We start from the raw sequence: 24,093 nt of genomic DNA, 5'->3' as shown, positions 1-24,093 counted from the left end.
CTATAGTGATAGAAGTTTGGCAGTCATCTGTTCAAGCCAGATATTCTAACATAGTATAACCGAGCAATTCCACACCTAGGTATACATCCAACAGAAATTGTGCATGTGTGTGCCAAAAAGACACACACAGAGATGTTCAGAACAGCACGACTTGTAATACCCTCAAACTGAAATCAACTCAAATCTCCATCAGTTGAAAACTAAATAAATATGTTTTGGCACAGTTATACAGTCCAGCTGCATAGACGATTATACATCAATGAAAATGAATCAATGATTGCTATGTACAACAAAATAAATCAATTTTAAAACATAACAGTAAACAAAATAAGTTAGACACAAAAGAATGCACACTGTGTGATTCCATTTATATATAGGTCAAAAACAAGCAAAAGTAAACTACAGTGTTTAGCAATGAGTGCTTGGGTGGTTAAAAAGTATTTTTACAAAGCAAGTTAATGGTTACTGTAAAAGCAGGAGAGGGGTCGACCTTGGGGAGGGCTGGCAATGACTAAAAGAAGGCACATGAGAGGCTTCTGGGTGCTAGAGGAATTCTGCTTCATCTGGTGGTGGCCATGTAAGTGTACAGTGACAACTCGGTGTGCTGTGTATTTTTGTTATGTGTAGTTTTCTCTATGTAATATCTCGTGAAATGTTTACAAGAAGAATGTACTGTAGACATCTTTCCATGCCAATAAATAGAGAGAAAATCTTTACGAAGAAAAAAATTAAGAAGCGATCACTCTTGAAAACCATGAAATCTTGAACACATAATGTACTTTGCACTTCTAGCTTCTGTTGGGTTGCTAGCGGTGCAAGTACATCTCCCTTTGAAATCTAAGGGTCTCGTGTTCTGAGAAGATCCAAAGTGAATCTGGCTTTGGCAAACCAAGATCCAATCTATAATTAAGCTCCAAGAAGGGAGGGAGGTAGCAGGCCCACACTTTTATCCAGCGCTTTATTTCTGTTGCGTGGCACACAGTTGGGACTCAAATATATATAAGTTGCAAGAATGAATGGAATAAAATGGAAGAGCTAATGTGCTGTGTGTAACGTAAAAAAGGTCACCTTCACCCTGCGCAGAGCAGCGTCTTTTGAGTATTCAGGATGCTGGACTCTGAGTGGGAGAAATGTGGCCCAGGGCAATCCCCTTTGCAGGCTCTTAGAAGCTGTAACATCAAATACATGCTTTCAAAGTCTCCTTCCTTTGCTTGTGGTGCCCCTCTATGAGCTGCAAGACTTTGGAAGAATTTCCTTAGAAGGCTCGGCCTGCTATCGGCTGTGCTCTGAGGCCACAGTCTGGTCCATGCTTTGGGTGTGGTGAATACAGCCCAGAGAGTCCACTACCAGGTGATAAGACATGCGCAGCAGAAAGGCCCAGGACAGTGATATGGATTGAGAATGACCCCCAGCACCCAGACACGTTTGTGTGACATGTTAGCCCTCCCTGGGGCACCCCAGAAAGAGCTGAGGAAGGGAACCAACCAAAGCTGAGTCTTCCTGCTTCCCGAGCTGGGGATGGGGAGCGGGGAGTATCATTATTTGAGTATTAAAGGGCACGATGACCTCAGAAGGCTGGGGCTCTTGGGGGTGTCTGGGTTTCACAGGTGGCACAAGGTAAGAAGGGAGAGAAAATTCCGGACTCACAAAATGCATTCAGGAGAGTGTATCTGTGCAGCGCCTGGCATTTTATTTTTAAGGCCTCACTTTGCATAATTTGGCAGAGGCAGAGAAGGACCTGAATTAGGAATCCTTATTTTAAGAAAAGAGGCTGCACCCAATGCTTCTCACTCCCTAATTCCCCTAGAGTAACAAAAACTCCCTACCCAGTAGCTCGCTTTTCTTTGCACTGTAACTGGCAAGAAGGGAGGAGGGAGGGCCAGCAGCTGCAGACGCTGCCCCCTGCTGCCCTGCTCGCCTCCCCAGCCTCCCCCCAGCGCACCCTCCAGAGCCCACCCTGCGTCCTGGGTGCTGGGTGGTCCGTGGAGAGCAGGGAGATGCTTGAGGAGGGGCTGCTGCAGGCCTAGACCAGGAGCCTGGTCCTCTGAATGCCTCTGGGCTAGGGGTCTGGGGATTGTTTCTTCTCTAGGGAGTGGCAGAGAGCAGGAGAGAGCAGGAGGGAGAGAAAACACGGGAGAGGGAGCCAGAGAGAAAGCAGAGAAGGAGGGAGGGCAGTGGAGAGAGATGCGCAAGGGAAGCAGAGCCAGGAGTGAGGTGTGAGGCGGGCAGCAGAGACAGGCCAAAGTCAGAGAGGGGACGGGGAGAAGCAAAGAACTTCCAAGGAGAGGAGAAAGACAGAGACACATGCACAGCAAGAGTCAGAGAGAAGGAGATGGCGGAGGGAAGGGGCAGAGGGACAAGGATGCAAGGAGAGGGCAGATAAGCAGATAGCAGGACAAAGCGGGCGGGAAGGACAGTCCTTCCAAGGTGCCAGGCTGGGCTCCGGAGGGCTGAGCAGCTCGTGCAGAGTGCAGACCCTCTGCCTGAAAACCAACCAAACCGAGGCCTCGATTATTTTCGAAACCTGATATCCATCTGAGCACTGTCTGCAACAAACTGGGTCAGTCTTAGTAGGAGGAGAGGTGGGGTAGGGGCCGAAGTCTTCCATTATCTGACTGGCGGGTGCTGGGTGTGGTGGGAGGTGGCGGGAGGTGCGCGGGACCCTGGCTTTCACTTCAGTCCCCCTGGCGGAAGCCACCTCCTGAATTCAACATCCAACAGGGCAGTCTTAGCAACACGCAGCACAGCGTCACTGCCCGGCGCCAGTGCAGCACCCCAAGGGTGCAGGGCCCCAAATCCCGCTTCCACGACGCACCTGCTCAGGTGAGGACAGAGTCAGAAGAAAGGCCAAAAGCCAGAGGGCAGGAGAGCAGTATGAAGGTCGGCCATACCGGCCAGAGGCTAGCAGAGCGCAGGCGAACCGGGGAGGGGAAAGGACGGACACAGGGCTGGCCTACCCCCAGTCCACCTCTGCTTTACCTGCCACGCAATCAGGTCCTTGAGGCAGCTCAGCTTGTCCTGGTCCTCGGGGTGGTCCCTGGTGTACTCTTCAGTGAAGAAGGCCTAGCAGGACAAACAGACGTTGGGGGTTTCCTGTTCCTTTGCCGTGGACCCCACGACCCACCTCTCTGGCACCGGGAGAGGGTTCCAGTTGACAGGGGCAGGAATGAGGCCATTCCTACGTGGATGGGCAACAGTCAGGGACGTGTAGGGACTGACGTTTCCTCCTCCCGGGGCTCAGATCGGTATCCACTGGGAAAGGGTCACAAACCCCAGGAAATTGTTCTTGAAGAGGGGTCTCTGGACCCGCAGCAGCAGCATCACCTGGGAACTTGCCAGAGATGCAAATTCTCAGGCCCCACCCGGACGTACTGAATCAGAGCCTCTGGGGTCGGAGGTGGGGTGGAGGCAGCTGTGTGTGAAGAAGCCCTGCTGGGGATTCTGCTGCACAGTCAAGGCACCGTCCCAGGAGAGAAAACTCAGTGAGGAAGTTCACCTGGTGGGCTTTCCAGCTCACCTCCCTCATCGTGTGTGACCTTGGCAGCCCCAGCTCCTTCTCGGCTCCTGTTCTCAGTGTGTGCACGTATATACACAGACATATCACCCCTCAAGGCTGAACAAAGGATTACCAATGGATGACTCTACGGGGTGTCCAAGGGTAGCTGGAAGGACTAACTGGAATTACTGTCCGTGAGTTATACTATTGTGCCGTATTCCTAGTTTTACATCAATGGATGACATAGAAAAGATAATAGAGTCCATCATGAGACTTATGAGAACGAAGAGTCCATTTTTCCCTCAGCGTCCCATTAACGTATGGCCCAGGTGAGAGCCAAATAAGGACTTTCTATTCTATTTCAGAGCTGGGAAAAGTTATGTCTCCTTATTGAGTAATTATTTTCCCCCAGTGGAAAATGTGACTCATATAACTGATGGTGTTTCCCTTTTCGCCACGGACACCAGGAGCCTCACAAATGAAATCTGTGGCTGAAATGTGTGGGGATTTCTGGAGGGTCCTTATGACCTGAACATTTAGATTATAACTCTCGCTTGAGAGTCGATCTCCCATCCCTTCTGTATTTTCACAGATTCCGTGTTTCATTCCTTCCCATTTCTGGAGGTCATTTCCATCATCTATAGAAGAGATGGCTTGACACAAGTAGCATGTACTTTGATTTGTGGTGCTTGACTTTTATGGTCTGGCTCGTGGACATCCCAGAGCCTCCTCTTGACAAAGGTATCTCGACGTGCCCAGTGGGATAAGGGATCTCTGTGACCCCTGACAGAGCACGGCATTGAGGGTGGGAAGGAGATGAGAGTGAGGCTAAAGAAACTCTGGAACGTGTATGAGGTCTAAACAAGCTGAAGTGTCCTTCTGAGGGACAAACAGCCACAGTAAGATGAGTGGCATGCAGCTGTGTCTGCTCTGGGCCCTCCTGCCACTGCTCTGTCTCCACCAGGGCCTGGAGAGGGAAGCCCTCACCGTCTCATACTTGGCGAACCCTCCCATGACAGCAGGGTCCACGATTCCGTTCAGGAGCATGGAGAGTGGGTTTATCGGGAGGCTTTCGTCACTCTGGTACTGGTTTATCATCATCAGGATCTTCTCGTTGGCCACGGACATGGTTTCGATGGCGTTCTCCAGAGGGCTAATTGTGGTCTGTTGAAAACGAGAACAAGAAGAAAGGGCCTCAGCAGGTCGCTTTAAAAATAGATAAAATGATTGGTATTCATTTCATTTGGGGTTGGAATTCAAATGAGGCAATGCTCCCCAAGGGGCTGTAGCAGGCTCTTGTGGTAATTACTGAGCCCTGGGGGTTGTCGGCTGTGTGGGGAGAGACAGGCTGAATCTGTGCTTAGCAAAAGAGGGATCTCCCTGGGGAAATGCAGGCAGGAAGTGTCAGGCGCTCGCTGGGGTCTCAGAGGCTGGGTGTGCTCCAGGGAGGGTTTTTCTTCTTACTACCTGGTGAAAGACGCTCCAATTCAACCCATCTGGTATTGGTTGTGCACCTACTATGTGCGAGCACTTAGCTGAAGGGATTAGAGCAGCTGACGATGTGATCACCCGGCCTGGCCCACAGTAGGTCCCGAGACTTGTTATATGAGGGGTCACTGCTCCAAGGTAGATTCGGTTTAGTTGGGAAGATAAAACTAACCATGTCTTCAACACCTCTTAGAAAGCAAGATAAACACAGTGCCATCAGGTGCTAACTGGCATAACAGTGGTTCCCAAGAGCATGGGATCGAGAGTAAAGCACTAAGCAAGAAGTCTGCAAACTTTTTCTGTGAAAGGGCCAGATGTTGCGTGTGGCAACAACTCAACTCTGTTATTGTAGGAAGAAATCAGCTACAGGCGATATGTAAATCAATGAGCACGGTGGTTCCAATAAACCTATTTACAAAATTAGGCGCAGGTGGGCTCTGGCTCACAGGCCATAGTTTCCTGACCCTGAACTAAACTAAGCAAATAAAAATGAGTGCAAATCTCAGCTATTTTTTCTGGGTGACCTTGGGCAAGTTTCCCAAACATTCTGAGCCTCAGTTGACTTACTGGTAAAATGAGGATAAGAACACCTACTTCAAAAAGTAGCTGGTAGGGCTTCCCTGGTGGCGCAGTGGTTGAGAGTCCGCCTGCCGATGCAGGGGACGCGGGTTCGTGCCCCGGTCTGGGAAGATCCCACATGCCGCGGAGTGGAGCGGCTGGGCCCGTGAGCCATGGCCACTGAGCCTGCGCGTCCGGAGCCTGTGCTCCGCAACGGGAGAGGCCACAGCGGTGAGAGGCCCGCGTACCGCAAAAAAAAAAAGTAGCTGGTAGTTACTGTTATTAACTCTTGTAGGTGTCAGGACAGGGACTAGCAGCTGTCCTGAGAAGGGAAGACTCCCTGGCAGGGTGGGTGGGGCTGGAGGGAAGGGTGAAGTAATCCGGGAAAACTTCATGGAGGCAACCCTAAGTGTTACCATCTGTTCAGTGGTGGTGCTACAGGGCCTGCTTCAGTGGGGACATAGCAAAGATTAGTTGAGATAATATGACACTTGACTTAGCAAAGATTAGTTGAGATAATATGACACTTGACTTACAGCGGAGTTCTTTAAAAAGTGCACCTGCTAGTTATTGTTAACTGTTGAGTATATGTGAAGGGGAGAACCAGCCTCCACAGCCATGCTCTTGGTCATCTTTTTAAACTACTTCCTTAAATCCCTGTGAAATCTTAGCCTCCTCACCCCCCTTCCTTGTTTCTGGACATTTTTGAAAGTGGCTGTCTCTGCAGTGAGAAGGCCCTGGGAGTAGGTTCTCTCCTCTCTCTCTCTGTGATACAAGACACAGTGACACAATGTCATCCTCTTTCCGTCACACATGCACGCACATACACACTCAAGTGAGCATGCGTGCACGCGCGCGCGCGCGCGCGCGCGCACACACACACACACACACACACACACACACACACAGAGCTGTGGGGGGAAGGCTGCTCGGCCTGGTAGAGGCGGCAGCCCATGTTCCACAAGCTGCAACCCATGGTCCAGTTTCTGTCAAGCACACAGACCTACCCTGCAGGGGCTTCTCCAAGCTGAGGTCTAGACTGAGTTCTAAAGGAAAATCTATCACAACCACTTGGACTGAGCCCAGTAGCACACCTGGATTTCAACAGTAGCCTGGTATGTCTGAGAGACTCATGCTTTACGGTGAGTTGTTAAAAATGGAAAGTCCTGTTGCTTGGCTTTCTTCCTCATTTCTGAAGCTATTTTTGTATCCCTACATCTTTAACCTCGTTACAGACAACAGGACAGAGAATGAGAACGAACACTCCTTTGGATTCTCACCTCTGGATGTTTGTGTAGATGAGTACGTCACTCTCTAGAGCAGAGCGATGGGGGTTACATATTTGGTGGAAGACCTGGAGGTCCGGAGCTGGTAACAGTTATAAAAGCACTGATCACGGTAAAAGAGATGTCGCCGTTTGTGGACTGCCTCCCCTGTACCAGCCCATGCTGGGTGTGTCCCACACGTGCTCTCATTCAATCCCCCCAACAGCAGGTAAGTCCTTCACCTAAGGGTAGGTGGGGCAGCGCTGGGGAGAGAGCGCCAGTGTCCGAATTCCAAAGGCGAGCTTCTCCCCCACATACAGACCACACTCTGCTACCAAACTTGCCATACACCGGTTGTTAGGGACTCGGTCAAGCCCTCAAATCTCTGGTCTCTTTCCTAAGCTGAGCCTCAGTTTCCTTACTGGCAGCACAGGTATATAGCCCCTGCCCAGCTTGCTGTGCGGGGAAAATGAATTATCCTGGAAAATACAGTCAGAGCTCCATACCCTTGGGTTTTACATCCTTGGATTTAACCAACCTCGAATTCAACCAACCACTGATACGGAGGCCCAACTGTATTCACTGTACTTACGCCCTTTTACGTAAGGGACTTAAACAATTTTGGTATCCGAGGGGGCTCCTAGAACCAACACCCTCAGATACTGAGGAATAACTGTACTTTGGAAACAATGTTAAAGGCACTCGGGAAAGCAGTGATAATCCCTCGCCATCGAGTGGTGTTTCACATTCCTCAAAGGCACCTCCCACATTATCACCTTCATAAATCCTCTTAGGAAACCTCTGAACTGTGTAAGATAGACATCATTATTACAACCTACTTCTACCACTGATCACTTTGGCAGTTCAAGTCCCATCTTTGAGCTTCAGTTTTCTCATATGCAAAATAATTTAAATGGACAAGGGCTAGGAATGGGGTTGCACATTGGAGATGTGTAGGCCAAACTGGGCCTGGGTCTGTCATTTAGCCAGCACGTGAGTTCTGATTTTTTAAAAAACTAATTCAGCTGGAAGGAGTTTGCCACAGCTTCTACCACTCCCCGTTGTCTTGATGGGACGAGTTCACATATTTACAGTTATCTTCCTGGGCTCTGAAGCTATTTGAATTTATAGCTCTTGCATTAAATGACCTTCAGAGTGTCTTTCAGCTCTGAAATTCCATAGTTTTCTCATGTTTATTTTACAGATGATGAAAACTAAGGCCAGAGATACACTGTGTTTGTCCAACATCCTATAGCTTGTTAATAACCAGTTGAATTTGGGTCTCTGACCCCCAGCTCAGGACTTCTTGTAAAGATTACATATTCTCAGGGCCAAGAAAAAGGAAAGGACCCTCAATAAGCAGAACTTACACCTGAATCCTATCAGAAAACACTTCTCTGTACAAACAGTACTGTAGTCATGACGATTCATAAAAGAAACAACCAAGAACAAGGTACAAATTCTATACCATAAAAACAAATGCTTGGAGAGGAATTCACTCAGCACCCATGAAACTTTTGTGTCTGAGACATCCTGAAATTCTTGGTAACTCAAATGAGGGAGGCTATCAGAGATAAAGTCACTCTGGTCAGCTTTTTGGAGGTTTTCCCAATCCCTTCTATCAGAGGGTATCAGGATAAAAGAAGTGAAACAAAAATGTTGACTATTTCTTTCCTAATTTCAGAATCCTGAGTTCATAAAACAAGGTAAGCACTTCATATATTATGGGTTTCTGCATATTAACTGAGTGATTGGTTAATGGATTTACTTAATAACTATTATTCTTTTTAATATAAATTTATTTATTTATTTTTGGCTGCATTGGGTCTTCGTTGCTGTGCGTGGGCTTTCTCTAGTTGTGGTGAGCGGGAGCTACTCTTTCTTGCAGTGCGTGGGCTTCTCATTGCAGTGGCTTCTCTTGTTGTGGAGCACAGGCTCTAGGCACGCGGGCTTCAGTAGTTGCGGCATGCGGGCTCAGCAGTTGTGGCTCGTGGGCTCTAGGGCACAGCCTCAGTAGCTGTGGCGCACAGGCTTAGCGGTTCCATGGCATGTGGGATCTTCGAGGACCAGGGATCGAACCCGTGTCCCCTGCATTGGCAGGCAGATTCTCAACCACTGCACCATCAGGGAAGTCCCTTAATAACTATTCTTGAGCACCAATTATGTGTCTAGGACTATTCCTTGCACTCAGAGATATGGCAGGGAACAAAACGGACAAAAATCTGTCTTCCTGGAGCTCACAGACTAGTGGAGCTTACATTATAATGCTATTATATTTAAAATTCTAGATATTAAAAATAAACACACAGGCAAATTATGTAGTCTATTAGGAGGTGAGATACCATGGCGGGAGATGAGGCGTTCAGAGAGTGCAGGCGGGAACTCCTTCAGTTTGCCTACAGTCCCGTGGGGACAGCGAAGGAGGAGAGGCACCTTACTGAGCACCACCAGAGGAAAGGGCACAGCCAGGGCCAATGGGTAGAGACTACGGCTTAGTAGGAAGTTTCTGATTTCTCACCTCAAAAATGGGATTCATAATATGATGTACTTCACACAGTTTTGTGGGATTAAACAGGATAATGTTACACAGTCCTTGACACAGCACCTGGGACACTTATCCAAGCTTATCATGAACCGATGTGTCCCATGAATAAAGGGCATGAGTAGTTTCTTCCTCTCCAGGGCACTAATTATTGGGGTGGGCTGGGGACATATTAAGGAAAGAGGAGAGAATGAGTCCATCCAGGTGCCTGGTATGAGAGGTTATAGTCAAACCTCACCTCTTTTACTAACCTTGAGCAACCCACTAACTCACTCGGTTTCCTCATCTGTAAAACGGGAGAATAATAATATCTACCTCGCAGCCTTGTTGAGGGGTTTAAGTGAGGTCACACATGTGAACAGTCTGGCACATGCTCAGTAATGTCTGCTGATGTCATCATCGTTATTATATGTTCCCTAAGGTCTAGCCATGACTGTGAAAAGGAGATTGGAGGACCACCTGGCTGCTGGGGGCCCTTAAGGGCTGAAGGGGGATGGTCTCAATGTTGATCATACAGTAGCTTGAAAACGTCAGTCAGACAATGTCCCTCCTCTGCTTGTGACTCAAATTCACCCAGTGGAAAAGCCCAAGTCCTTATGGTGCCTACAAGGCCCTATATGACCTGCTATCAGACTCCTGCTACTCCCCCGTCACTTGTTCTAATTCAGACATAAGCCTGTTCTGTCCCAGGGCCCTTGCACTTGCTATTTCCTCTGCTACAATGTCCTTCTCTTCGGTATCTGCAAAGACCATGTCCTCACTTCCTTCAGACCTTTGATCAAAAGCCATTTAGCAGGAAGGCTTTCTACGACCATCCTACTTAAAATACCCACCACTCCTTCATCACCCTTCTCTTTTATTTTTCTCCATAGTGGTTATCTCCACCTGACATAGTATATATTCGCTTAGGCTTTTTAGTGCGTCTTTGCCACTAGAATGTAAGCTTCATTGCAAAATCTCTAGGTGCTTGATTGACATGTGTTAGGTACTCATTAAATATTTGTTGAATGAATAAGTGAATAAGACATCCCGAATATGTCCCTGCTTCTCAGATTTCACCAGATTGACCTTTGCATCCTGAGGGCTGCAAGATCCCCAGCTGTTTGAGGACATGGAGACCCTGAAGTGTGCTGAGAAGCAAAATACATGCTATCTGCACCATGGAGTTCAAATACTTGCATTCTAGCCAGAGCTTTGCCTCTGTGTAATTTCCTTTCTCTGAGCTTCAGTTTATCCAAGTATAAAATGGATTCATAGTGAGATTCTGCAGAGGGGTCCCCAAAGGGCTGTTGGGAGGGGAGGATATGAGAGGGTGGTTGTGTGGATTGAGTTCCAGGCCCTCTTCCCCCCCCCTGCACCCAACCACAGAAGCTCCCCATTCATCTGCTTTATTACCGGATTCTATGGTACCTTTCATTTGCAGGGAAAAAAATGTTATCTGATGCTTAAAAAAAAAAAAAATTTGAAAGCAGGTAAACTGGATGCTGCCTCAGGTCCCTTCCTGCACCAGAATTCCTGGACTCCTGCAGTGGCTTTGAACAAAAGCATTTCCCTTTTTCCAGTCTCAGGAGCCTCCTGAGCCCCACAGACTCACCTGGGACATGTGAGTCACCTCAAACCAGCGCAGGATGCCCGGAAGCTTGTACGCGGTCACAAAGGAGGTCCTCTCGATCCACATCGACTGTCCCGTGGGCAGGGGTGGCAAGGGCAGGAAAGCAACACACATGAAACCTGACCATCAGAGTTTGGTGGGAACCCAGCCAGGCCCCCAGGCCTCCTATCCACCCGGAATCAGAATAAAAATTACAAGTCTCAAAAATACGCTCCCACTTTACCCTGAAGAATTCTTTCCCAAGGTGAAGTTTAAGTTTTCCCTGGATTTGGGTCCAGTAAGTTTTAACCTGGATCTCTGAACAGGCAGAAGTTTTAGGCAATATTGAATGCATCCACCTGCATTTTCTGGGGGGAGGTCTACAGTGTTCATCAGATTCTTCAAGGGACAGTGACTCCCCCAGTGCAAAGAATCACAGTCCAAGGGAAAGAGCTGAGAGAGACTTGGAGCTGTCTCCTCGTGCCAGCCTCGGCCCTCGGGAATAGAAGACAGGTAGGTCCTGGCTGGGAAACACACAGTGACACTGGGGACTGTGAACTCCCTGAGGTTGAAAGGTGCATCTCACGCCAGGCCTGGGTGGTATCTAGAGAGTGGAGAGGCTCGAGAAATGAGAAAGCAAACCCAACGGAAGAGCCTGGAGAATGGCTGTCATCGTACCAATGGAAGCTAGTGCTCCTTCCTTTGGCTTTAGATCAGATGCCCTCCCAATTCTGATTCTGGCAGGTGCAGGCTCTGGTTGGTAAAGGAGGCCCTGGGCAACGATCAAGGCTGCCAAAGGGGAGGGGAGGGGAGATACTTACGGCAAACTCATTCTCAGGGTCAACGGTCCCCCTGCGCACTGGCCGGGAGTAGTGGAACTTCTGCACGTAGTTGGACTTATAAAAGCTGCAAGACAGGAAGAGGCTGAGGCTCCTGAGAGCAAAACCTGACCTGACCCTGTACCGTCCAGGGAGGCCCACTAGGTAAACTCCACGTCTGGCAGAGTCCTCGCTGCAACACTTAAAACCAGGCTTTCCTTGGAAGACGATTTAGAAGCTAGTCGGTCTTAGGCCCTCATGAGAACATAGCACCCCGCAGGGTACCCCCAAAGTTGGAATTCTATCACTAATGCACATAGTGGTGCCTGGGTTATTGTTTCTTGTGATCTCAATGAAGGGTCTGGATACACCTAAGGTCCTAGGCTAATGTCCCAGGGGTATCTTCCAAGGATCTCCTTAGGTGTCCCAGCCATCCCCCAAATCACCCTCCCTTGAACCTCTGGGGCGGTTCTAACGTCAGGGCCAGCAGGGCATGGTGCTAGCCGTATGGTGGTCATGCCCTGCCCAAGGGTGCCTGGCCGAGAGGTGACGGGAGGCTGAGCTCCAAGCTTGAGGATCTGCTCGGCCGCCTGCACTGCCGTGAGGCTGCTTCTCCCCGCAGGAACAGGCCTTTCCTCTCACAAAGGAGCTCCTGCTTCCAGCGGGTCTTCCCAGGAGAGAGGCCTTTTCCTAAGCCACTCGAGGTGCTCAACTGGGTGTCTGGGCCTGAGTGGGGTGAGCCAGACAGCTTGGAGGGGGCAGCGTGGTGCCCTGCTTTGTTGCCTCATCCCTGACCTTGCGATCTGGCATTAAACAGACCACACCTGCCTTCATGCTGCTTCCTCTAATGTCCCCTATTTTATTTCATTATTTATTTTTTATTTTATGTTTTGGCTGTGCCTCACAACTTGTGGGTTCCCCAGCCAGGGATTAAACCCGGGCCCTCAGCAGTGAAAGCGCCGAGTCCTAACCACTGGACAGCCAGGGAACTCCTCTGACGCCCCCTTTTTACGTCGTAATCTGAACACAACCATTGTCAATGCACGACCTTGACAAATGCCTGCAAGATGTCCCTGCGGAGGAAGTGCTCGGCCTGGGCGCCGGCCGTCTGTGCCCCACCTGCCTGTCGCCCGTCTGCCCACGCTCTCTGGCTGTGGATTTCTGGAGCCACTCTGGGATCAACCTGAGCAACCGGCTCTCCACGTCCACGTCAGCCAAGCCCACTGCTGCTTCCTGCGGACTCGCTCTGCCACAAGGTGAGCCTCACCCCTCGCTCCCCCCGGCCCTCCCTGGTGTCGGCCTTTTCAGGGGCCGAGCCCAGAGGGGTCATGGGAGAGGTGGTGCTTCTCCCAAGAGGAAAAGGGAGGACAGGCTGGCTAAGATAGGGAAGGAACTAGAAGGCACCACGGCCTGTCCTGCCGCCAGCTCGGCTTGGCAGCCCCATGGGATGCTCCTCCCCAACACTCCCTCCCCTGAGCTGTGGGGCTTACTTCATAATCTGGTCAGGCACCGGCTTATTCTTGAACCTTGGGTGTTCATCCAAGACGGGTTGGACAGTGAAACACTGGATGTCTGTGATTCCCGCAGTTAAGAGCTCACAACGTCTCGGTCGGGCGGACAGTTCCAAGCACAGCAGGTCCCAGGTGAGACCTCCCAGGACAGTCCTTCTGGGCCCAAGTTTTTAACGAGTGACCAACCTCAGGGTGCTGGCTGCCAACTAGGTCCTAGTGACCAGTTAGCAGTCACCGTGGTCCTTGTCAGAGCTGCCCGTCACTTGCAACCCATGCCAGGGCTCAGCCTCTGCTAGCAGTTGGTTAGTAGTCCTTAATTATCATTATCATTGCTATATTATTATCATTAACAAGAATAACGCCTAATGCATTTATAGCTGTCCATCAACTGCAGCGCACGTCTCCCCATGGTCTCCTTTCATCTCTCCGGTTTTGCTGAGCAGCATTGTTAACGTGAATCATACTTTCCAGAGACAAGGACATCAAGGTCAAAGAAGCTGGACAACCTGTTGAAGGTCACACAGCTTGTGAGCACAGAGCAAGGGCCTGTATTGGGGTCTCTTAACCCTAAGCTCAGGGTTCTTTGATTCCAGACTTCTATTCAGTGCAGCCCTCTGACCAGCAGCATCACCATCACCTGAGAGCTTGTTAGAAATGGTGAATCTCAGGTCCCACCTCAGACCTACTGAATCAGAGTCTGTATTTTATAAGACACTCAGGTGATTCATATGCACGCTCCAGTTTGAGAAGCACTGCTTTAGAGAAGGCAAATACATTCATTTTGTACTCCAACTCTGAAAGTTTGAGAGTAACTGTCTGGGGCAGGAATGTAAGGCCATGTCCAGGCTCAGTGGGAAAGAGGTCCATGATCGATTAGTGATGCCTGCCATGGGCACAGGATACAGGAGAGGCATCAGGTGTGCCAGATCTTTGTCATGCCTCTTCTAGACCTTTATTCATTGTAAATCGATAATATCGCAAGCCAAATAAACAAGGTCAGTAGTCACTGGTCCCATCCCTGGACCTTACTTCCCTTTCCCTACCTTCCATGGCTTCTTTACCCATCTCTCTTCTTCAGGTATCCAAGTACTCTCATCCCTCTATTCTACCTGATGACCACCATAACTCCAAAAACTCTTCCCCTAAGCCTGACACTTCTGCCAACTAAGGAATCACAGACTCCTCTTGTTGGCATTCAAATATGCCAATATTTGAATATGGAGTATTCAGATATTCTAATATGATTCCAACTCATTTCCCACCATTATCTCTGAGTATCCAACAGACGATACTGTTCCCTTTGTGTGGACTATTTCCCCACAGCTCCATGAACATTCAATCTATCCTCATCCAGGTGTCCTTTTCCTTCCTGACCCTCCAAAGCAACGCATCTGTACTTAGGACTCTTATCTCTCCAGCTCCCTCTCTTCTCCCTTCTGTTGCTTCCCCACCAGACTGTGAGCTTTCTGATGCAGAGGCTAGGGCTCTTTCACACATAAGAAATGGCCGAAATATAATTCCAAGTTAAATTTAATCCCCCTCCCCCAATAAGTTCACTTCATACTAATGTCTTGGGGCTATAACTGTTTTACCTCTGAAGAGTATTTCCACATTAAATGAGAGTGCCTCAGAGAGAGACAGAGAGAGACAGAGACACACACACATACGCGCGCGCGCGCACACACACACACACACACACACACACACAGAGGAGAGGGCAAGAGTGAGCAATACTTAACACAAATGAATAAACCTCACTGGGAGGATTTCCATAATCAGGAAAACTACCTTCCTTCTCAAGTCAAATAGCAAACAGCCTTCTCTGGGAGGGAAATCACCCTGGATTAAGTCTAGAGCAGGACTGGCAAACTATGGCCCTCGGGTCAAATCCTGCTCACTGCCTGTCCTTGTATGGCTCACAGCTAAGAATACTTTTTATATTTTAAAATATTTGAAAAAAAGTATTATGTGACATGTGAAAATATATTAAATTCAAATTTCGGTGTTCATAAATATAGTTTTATCGGGGCACAGTCATACCCGTCCATTTATGTACTACCTACGGCTGCTCTCCCACCACAGCAGAGTTGAGTAATTCTGACAGAGACACATGGCCCACAGAGACTAAAATATGTCCTATCTGGTCCTTTACAGAGAAGTCTGCCAACCCCTATTTTAAAGTAGGTTCTAAACCATGTCTACTGATCTTAGCAATTGGACTTGGCCTAAGAGAAGAATCCAAACCTGTCCTGGAAAAGCCAGTGACATCAGCGCCCTCTGATCACGTCCAGCAGGATGCATGGCTTGACTCTCTCACCATGTGCTGAATGTATGCATGGAACCGTGCTGAATCTATACATGGAACTGTAGCTCCAAGGTCTAGGCAGAGGAGAGGGCGGGGGACAGGAGACACCCAACAGAGACCTTTGCTTTCAAATGTCTTCCACTACTTGGATACCTAAGTGAGAAGACATGAGATTTGTCCCCTTTTCAAACTGCTTGTCAGCTTTGCAACGCGTAAAGGCAAGAGAACAGAGCCTTAAGAGCTTAGATTTTGGCAAAAATCCGACCCGAGTTCAAATCCTAGCTCCATCAATTCCTGGGACCTAGTATAAGCTGCTTACATTTTCTTGAGCCTTAGTTTTCTTATTTGCAAAATGCAGAGTGATACTACCCAACTGACAGGATTACTATGAGGATAAAATGAAACTGTGTGAAAATGCCTGGTACGCCATCATGTTACAATAGTTAATAAAGAACATTCTGTTCACTAATCTTAAACAAAACAATGGCATTACAGAAAGAATGCAGACTTTGAGACAGATCTTGGAGTTCAAATCTCAACTCCATCATTAACTAGCTTTGTAACCCTAGGCAAACCACCTTACCTCTCTGCCCTGTATGTTCCTTCTCTATGAAATAGGGAAAATCAATACCCACCTAATAGGGTTGTATGGGGATTAGAAAAATTAGTTATAAAACACTCAGTCTCATGTGTGGCATGAAGAGGATATTTAGCAAATGTCAGCCCTCCCACTTTCTCTTTTCTACCTGGTTCCTGGAGCTGAATCAGGCCTGCGTATAATGACGTGGCCCAGTCACACGAGCTCTCCCCTCCCACCACGAGTTAAAAGGTCACAGAGCTGTTCAACACCAGGATATCCACTTAGAAGGGCCTTAGTACTAATCCCATGTCTCGCCTATAACCAAACTCCCATTTGTAACCAGCCAGGCCCACCACCGGTTGCACTTCCTCCTGCAAACAACCATGGTAGAGCAGGCATGAAGGGCAGGCGAGCACTATGAAAAGGTTACAGATGAATATTTATCACGCGAGGGGAAAATATTTGGATTAAGGTTCGGCAGACTTAGCAGACCAGCCATGCAACCTGTCAGCCCCATTTTAAAGGATGTAACTTAATTTGTGCTACAAGGTGCAACACAGGAGCCAGGCTAGGTTAACGTACCCCCTCCCCCGTCGCTCAGCTGTCTGCCTTATCCTTTGGTCTGTACCCTCTCTGACCCCCTGAGCCCTGACCCAGCCCAGCGTCAGAACCGGCCTTATGAACATTATGCTTTGCTGCAATGGAGCCCATTTCCAGCACGCTCTACCCAACCTCACTAGCACCATCTCCTGTCACCTTGGCCTTCTGTGTGCTCCAGAGAGCTGGCTCCATCGGTGGTACCTCCCTCCCTCCTTCCTTTCTCTATCTATCTCCTCTTGCTTTTTCCTTCTCCCTTGTTTTCTTTCTCTTTCTGTTAACCAGCAAGTATTTTCTGAGAGTTGGCTTCGGGGATTACTGCAGTGAGCATGGCAGCGCAGGTCTCTGCCCTCCCGGAGCTTCTGTTCTAGTTCTGTCTTTGAGAGCACAACAGATAACGACAGATTGAGATCAATTCTCTAAAGCAAACAAACAGGGTTTGAGATAACAGAGTCCAGAAGGCTTCCGATAAGGTGACCAGGGAAGGCCTCTTGTGGGAGGTGACACTGAGTTAGGATCTGATGGGTGAGAAAGGAGCTGGGGGAAAGGCATTCCAAGCAGAGGGAAGAGAAAATTGCACAGGCCCAGAGGCGGGAACAAGCTGGGCATGTTTAAGGAACAGAAACAAGATCTGTGTGGCCAGAGAGAAAGGGAAGGAAGAGTCGGAGGCGATGACATTAGAGACACAGGAAGGGGTCAGATGATGGACAGACAGCCTCGCAGGCCTTGGTCAGGAGTTTGGGTTTTATTACAAGGGCAATGTGGCACCATTCCAGTTCTCGGAACCTTTGCTTTTGCGGATGGCGGCTCTTCCCGCTGTCTGGGACATCCTTCCCACCTCCCACTAAGCTGTGGCTCATTAACTCACCTTCAACATCGCCCTCCTCAAGGAAGCGTTCCCTGCCCTCCCAATCACGGCAAGCTGAAGGGCTTTCTTTTAGCACTGATCACGTTTTTCTAAATGCATATTTAACAATGCAATTAGCTGTTCAATGTCTTTTACTTGCTACACTGAAAGCTCCCTGGAGGTAGAACCCCTTTGTGAGTGTAGTCTCCAATGCCTTGCACAAGGCTTGGCAGAGTCAGGGCTGGCAGTACTCATCACAAGAATGAAGGAATGAGTGAGTGAGTGAATTTATCAATGAAGGCAACATTTAGAGTTTCCTGAGATGGGTTCTTTTTGGATCCCACACTGGACACTAATATTGGCACCACTGCAATGATTCTGGCAGCAGTTCTGAGCTCTAAGACGGGGCTCTGTGGACTGAAGTCCCGGCAGGGCTGCCCATGCCTGGCCCTTGGCTGGGGTGTTCTTAAAGGATACACTGGCCTGGGGCATTCTTCACATCATCCCCGGGGGCAGAGGTTGTGTTCATCTTCTCTGCGTTGGGGAACTGGCTCATCAGCTGCATCTGGAAATCTTCTCTTCGCTCATACTCCTTCCCTCGGTAGATGAACACTTTGTTCTGCAGAGAAATGACACCCATCAGAGATCCCAGGGCCCAGCCTTGGAGGAGATGGTTCAAGCAAAGCTGGGAGGCTTGTCATGGGGACCTTCTATAGATCTCTCCACTCTCTGTTTCTCCCCAAGAGAAAGAAAGGAAGAGCTCAAGTCACTGACCTTCTAGCTAGACACACCACTTCTTTAAAAAGATGGGTTCTAAAGGGAGAGGAGATCATGGATGCTGAGGACTTTTTCTTCAAACAATCTTATGTGCAGCTGCCAGAATAATTCCTCACTCAGCTTTCACTGTGTCACACCCACTCTCCCATTTACTTGACCACACAGTTTCCCTCCTGCCTTTAATGGACCTTGTGGGCTGGACCTGTGGGCTGGACCTGTGGGCTGGAAGGGACCAGCATTCAGGTCCTCCATCACTTGGATCCGTGGAAACACGCTCTTTATTGCTCCTTGACCATGTCAGCTTCTTTTAGACTCTGGTAGTTTGCAAACAGGGGGTGATTTGGGATGCTGGCAATGCCTGGAAACATTTTTGGTTGTCACAGCTCCAGAGAGGGCCACTACTGAAACCTAGTGGGTAGAGGCCCAGGGTGCTGCTAAACATCCTTCAGTGCACAGGACAGGCCCTCACAGCTAAGAGTCACCTGGTCTAAAATGTCCACAGAGCTGAAGGTGAGAAACCCTGTTTTAGACCATATCTGTGCTGCCTCTAATGGCCCCTAAATTCTTCTGTCCAAACCCATGTCTGCCACTGACCTTTATATATCAGTGTTTGTTTCCAAACCTGGCCTCTCATCACAAAAGCCTAGGAGCCTTCTAGAAGTTCAGATTCTTGGGCCTCACTCCAGACCTGCTGAAATGGAGTCTGTGGGAGTGGGACCCAGGAACATGAACTTTTAACAAGTTCCCCAGGGGTCTGTGATGCAGGATCAGGTGTGGGAAGTCATCTCTATTCCACACAGGAAACCTTCACTAGCTCCCCCCTCTGCAGCTCACTCCGGAGGGCCACCCTGACTGCCACACCGATTGGTAATGGTGAGTGGTTTATCTCCTTGACGAGACTCAATCAGGTGAGGTCAGGTTTCTTTTGTATCTCCCTGACCTGAGGATTGAACCACAGACTCAAAGACCAGAAGGGAAGCCTTCAGCTGACCTAACGCAACTCTCTCCATGATGAATCAATAATCCAGGAAAGCAGCAGTTCAGACACTGTGCTCCAGGAGATCCCTGAGGGTCCCCAAGACCCCGTCAGGGGCTCACAAGATTAAAACTCTTTTCATCATAACAGCCATTTTCCTTTTTCACTCTCATTCTCTCATGAGTATACATTTAAGGCTGCATGATGCAGATTGAATGCAGAAGCAGATATAAGAATCTAAGCTGCCTTCTCTTAATCTAGATATTTAAGAGATTTGCAAAAATATGAAACAATCTCACTATATGCACTAATTTTTTATTGGAAAATACAGCCATTTTCATAAAGATCTAATTTATGTTAACATATGATGGGTTTATTCTTCTTATTTTTAAATAAATGGATACAGTTAATCCTCCGTGTCTTCAGGTTCTTAATCCATGGATTCAGCCGTGTATCAAAAATATTTGAAAAAAAATTCCAGAAAGTTCCAAAAGGCAAAACTTGAATTTGCTGCACTCCAGCAACTATTTACATAGCATTTACATTGTATTTGGTATTATAAGTAGTCTAGAGGTGATTTAAAGCACTTCGGAGGTTATATGCAAATACTACACTATTTTATACAAGGGACTTGAGTACTGCATTTTGGTATCTGCAGAGGGTCCTGAAACCAATTCCTGGTGGATACCAAGGGACAACTGCATTTAAAAATCTTCTTAGCTTTAATTTTGAGTATCGTAAATGTAGACAGATAAAGTCTACAAATACAGAAGTTCTTCACAGGCCTTGATCATTTTTCAGAGAAAAAATGGCCCTGAGACCAAAAGGTCTGACAACTAGTGCTCTGCAGTGCCTGCTGGGTAGCAGAGCTCCTCCAGCCTCTCTGAGCACCTCATTCCCAGTATGGGGTGCTCACTACCTCACAAGGCAGCTCTGATTGCTGTGTATGTACAGAAACACGGGGGGTGGCTGAGGTGCTGATGATGGAGGGGGACTGGGGTGTGTGTGAAGGTGGGGACAGCGTTCAGACAGAGAAAGGCACAGGTTCTGAGCACAAGCAGAGCCTCAAAGCACAGAGGGAGAGCCGGGATGCCAAGGCCGCGGATCCCTGGCCTGTGTCTGCGTCACCCACAGACTTACCCGGAGAAAGGAGGGGAAACCCTGGCCGTAGTATCCCACAGCAAAGTAGTCTGGCTTGGGTCTGAGGATTTTCATGATGTTTTCATAGAATTTTGCCTGCTGGACCTGGAAGAAGAAAACTCATAGCTTGTGACAACACAGATGTGTATTAAAGGCACATTCAATTCCAAGAGGCCACAGTTAAGATGGGATCCTTCCACCAGAACCAATGTGCCGAGTGCACATGTTTGCATAGTCATGGAACTGTCTGTAATCCTAATAGTAATGGCGGTAACCAGATACCCTGTTAATCACGCTACCTGCACCAGCACATTCACTTGCATTGCCCTCATGACAATCCCATGGAATTGTATCTCTGTTTTGCAGATAAAGAAATGGTATCTCACAGCGCAGCCAGGAAGTACGGAACTGAATCCAGCCAGCTGTTCAGAGCCCCCAGCAGCATCGTCACTCCACTCTCACTGGAAGTGTGTTTGTGACGGCCTATGGATGGATAAGTGTTTCCGGATATAGATGTCTTCCTGTGTATGCACACCTAACATATTTCATCAATTCCAAGAGGTGTGTGTTTTTCATATTTTAACATCTTTGAAAATAGTTTGTGTTTTACTTTACACCTAATGGCATCTCCCAATTACTATTAACTGGAGAGAAATCATGATGGGGCACGTAAAATAGACTGGTGCATCTTAAATTGGACACAACATGGAAGATAAATGTGTGTGGCCCTGGACATGAAGCCTGTGCGACGCGGGCTTGGTGCACGGATGTGCATGCCCATCAGCGTGTGCGTGAATGTACACTGGGTACGTGTGTGTGTTAATGGATGTGTGCTCTGTGTGTGCCTGTGCACTGCACACATTTAGAAGGCGTGCGTGCCTCCACACCCACAAACAACTATGTGGACAGACTCAGGTAGATATGAGTGTTTCTTGGTGCAAGTAGTGTGTGTGTTTGCATCATACCTTAGAACACTATAATCCACGTCCATCCCCCCACCAGAAAAAGCTATCAATCTTCTTCCAACATTCTGACTCTCGTTTTACAGTTCCCTACGAACAGCTGGACTGGCATCTCAAAATGGGCTCAGATGGGGCCCTGGGGTCCTGGCTCTCAGGCCAGTGGGAAGAGAGTGGGGGGAGCAGACAAAAAGTTCTGCATTTTCCCTGCAGGGGTCACCCACCCCCAAGCCCTGGCCTCTGCGGCATAAACAGGATAGGCTGGCTTCCCCCCACTTTCCACTGGTACCACCAAGTCACAAGCTTCGAGGAGCTAATGGGGATGGCCAGATGGGGAGCATTTTAATGTGATTTACCTGTTAATCAGAAAGCGCGCATTTGCGTTTTTATTTAACTGGCCTAGTGATTTGTGGGAATCTTCCTGCAAATGTAGCACAGTGTTTACTGGGTGGGCAACAGCAGCGGCCCCAACGCCAAGCAGGTACTTAACGCTCCATCTGAGAAACTGATGAGTTTTCCCAGAAGACCTCCCTTGGGAAATATTCCCAACTGGGAGGGAGACGCTCAGCACAGCCTGGCTCAGCTCAGGCCCTACTTCCATTCCTTTCCTGGTGTCCTAACCCCATATGGCTTCCCGCCCCGCCTCCCCCTCTGCCCAGCCTCTCTGCTGGGCTGAGGCCCTGAGCACCCAGCCTCCAGGGCAGTCAGCTCCCCCTGGGGACAGCTTACCAGGTTCTGACTCAGCAGCTGATAGTCAAAGATTTCCATCTCATACTGTTCCGCCAGCTCCTTGCACAGACTGATGGCCTCTTCCCACATCTACGAGGAAGGTCGTGGAGACAACGGTTAGGGGGACCTCCAGGCTTGCAGAGCCCTTGCTAAGGAAGGGACCAGGGCAGCTCTCTCCTGGGACTAAGCCACGGGCCTTACTCTGGCCCGGACCCAGTCCCACACCCAGGGAACTGAGCGTTTCCCAGAAAGCAGACCTACCCTCTGCCTCTCACCCTAGTTTCGTGATAAATAATGGAACACCCACAGACGAGGCTGGATACTTTATTTACATGCTCTTGGGATCTTCACAACCACCCTGAGAGGTGACTAGTAGCATCTGCATTTCCCAGGTGAGAAATGGAGGCTTAGATCAGCAGCGCATCTGCCCCAGGTCAAACGCCCAACCAAAAGCAGGGCCAGGATGCACACCTGAGTGTGACCCTCGACCTTGTGCTTCATTCCCTCCCTTAGAAGTGCTCAGTAAATGAACATTTGACTGCCTCAGCTCCCTGTGTGCAGGTGGGGCAGGGAGGTGGTAACCCCATTTCCCAAAGAGAAATGGTTCACAAAGAAGTAAGAGGGCAGCGAGTTTCCGGGGACAGAGTTGAGGCCAGATCCAGTTCCCCTGATGTTCGCTCTTAGGATCTTTCCACTCTGCCAGTCCGTCACTTTCTTTTTTCCTTTGGCCAACTTTCTTCCCTCCCTCTCTTTCTCTCACTTTTTAAAAAACTTGTGGTGAGGATACAACCTGAGATCTACCCACTTAACAGATTTTTAAATGCACAATACAGAATTGTTAACTATAGGCCCAATGTTGTACAGAAGATGTCTAGAATTTATTCATCTTGCGTAAATGAAACTTTATACCCATCACTTCTTAACGGTGTTATTTAGGGTGACTGTGCAGGGGGCAGCATGAAAAAGAGTGATGAGAACTTTTTTTAAATAGGTCTTTTCCATCTTTAAAAAAAAATCTGAAAAACAAACTCTGGACAGAGGGGGTCCTTTTCATCTGCTCCGTTTTGACTGAAACCAATAGATTATCATTCCATCCTTGATCAAAGGGGTCAGCAACCTCTGCAGAGAGGCAGAGGGAGGTGCTGGGTGGGCTGGAGATCTGGCAATCTCAAGGGACACCCATTACATTTCACATTTGGCTTAAAATGGAAGATGCACCTTAATGGAAAAGCTGGGGGAGGTGGGGGAGGAGAGAGGCGACGTTGCCAAAACACAGTGTGTGCTTTGTCGCAAAAGTGCTCTCTCTGCATCCAAGCATAAAAATAAATAAAGGCAAGTGCTGAGTGGAGGAGCCACGGCTGTAAACCCATGGACAGCTTAGTGAGCAGCATAAAAATGCTTTATGTGCCAGGAGGAATCAAGTCCACAGACCAGGCTGGGCTGAGGCTTTTTTTTTTTTTTTTTTGGCTGCATTGTGTCTTCGTTGCTGCGCGTGGGTTTTCTCTAATTGCGGTGAGAGGGGGCTACTCTGTGTTGCAGTGTGTGGGCTTCTCACTGCGGTGGCTTCTCGTTGCGGAGCACGGGCTCTAGGTGTGTGGGCTTTAGTAGTTGTGGTGCGTGGGCTCAGCAGTCGTGGCTCAAGGGCTCTAGAGCGCAGGCTCGGTAGTTGTGGCACATGGGCTTAGCTGCTCCACCGCATGTGAGATCTTCCCCGGACCAGGGATCGAACCCGTGTACCCTGCACTGGCAGGAGGATTCTCAACCACTGTGCCACCAGGGAAGTCCCTGGGGCTTTCTTTAAAATCCCCAGGCCGGGCCAGGGGACTGTTCAGCTCAAGTGGAGGTCTTTGCCAACTTCCCACCATAATATGCCAGAAATACTCTCCCCATGTGTTAAGAGATCACTAAGGGGCC

General features: G+C 48.8%; 1 protein-coding gene across 1 annotated transcript in view; it reads right to left on the bottom strand.

Annotated features, from left to right (window-relative positions):
• DOCK2 (dedicator of cytokinesis 2) overlaps window positions 1-24,093 on the bottom strand; it is a 410,412-nt gene that overhangs the window by 11,299 nt on the left and 375,020 nt on the right. The window contains exons 39-46 of the mRNA XM_060146542.1: window positions 22,180-22,269; window positions 20,492-20,596; window positions 18,076-18,217; window positions 13,249-13,330; window positions 11,762-11,846; window positions 10,944-11,030; window positions 4,484-4,660; window positions 2,980-3,063 (exon numbers count right to left, since the gene is read on the bottom strand). Coding sequence (XP_060002525.1) covers window positions 2,980-3,063; window positions 4,484-4,660; window positions 10,944-11,030; window positions 11,762-11,846; window positions 13,249-13,330; window positions 18,076-18,217; window positions 20,492-20,596; window positions 22,180-22,269 — 852 coding nt within the window. The remainder of the gene's footprint in view (window positions 1-2,979; window positions 3,064-4,483; window positions 4,661-10,943; window positions 11,031-11,761; window positions 11,847-13,248; window positions 13,331-18,075; window positions 18,218-20,491; window positions 20,597-22,179; window positions 22,270-24,093) is intronic.

This window comes from Lagenorhynchus albirostris, chromosome 3 (assembly GCF_949774975.1).
Source record: "Lagenorhynchus albirostris chromosome 3, mLagAlb1.1, whole genome shotgun sequence".
NCBI classification, from domain to species: Eukaryota; Metazoa; Chordata; class Mammalia; order Artiodactyla; family Delphinidae; genus Lagenorhynchus; species Lagenorhynchus albirostris.
The sequence above is the reverse complement of the archived record's forward strand: the minus strand, read 5'-3'. Positions and strand labels throughout refer to the sequence as shown.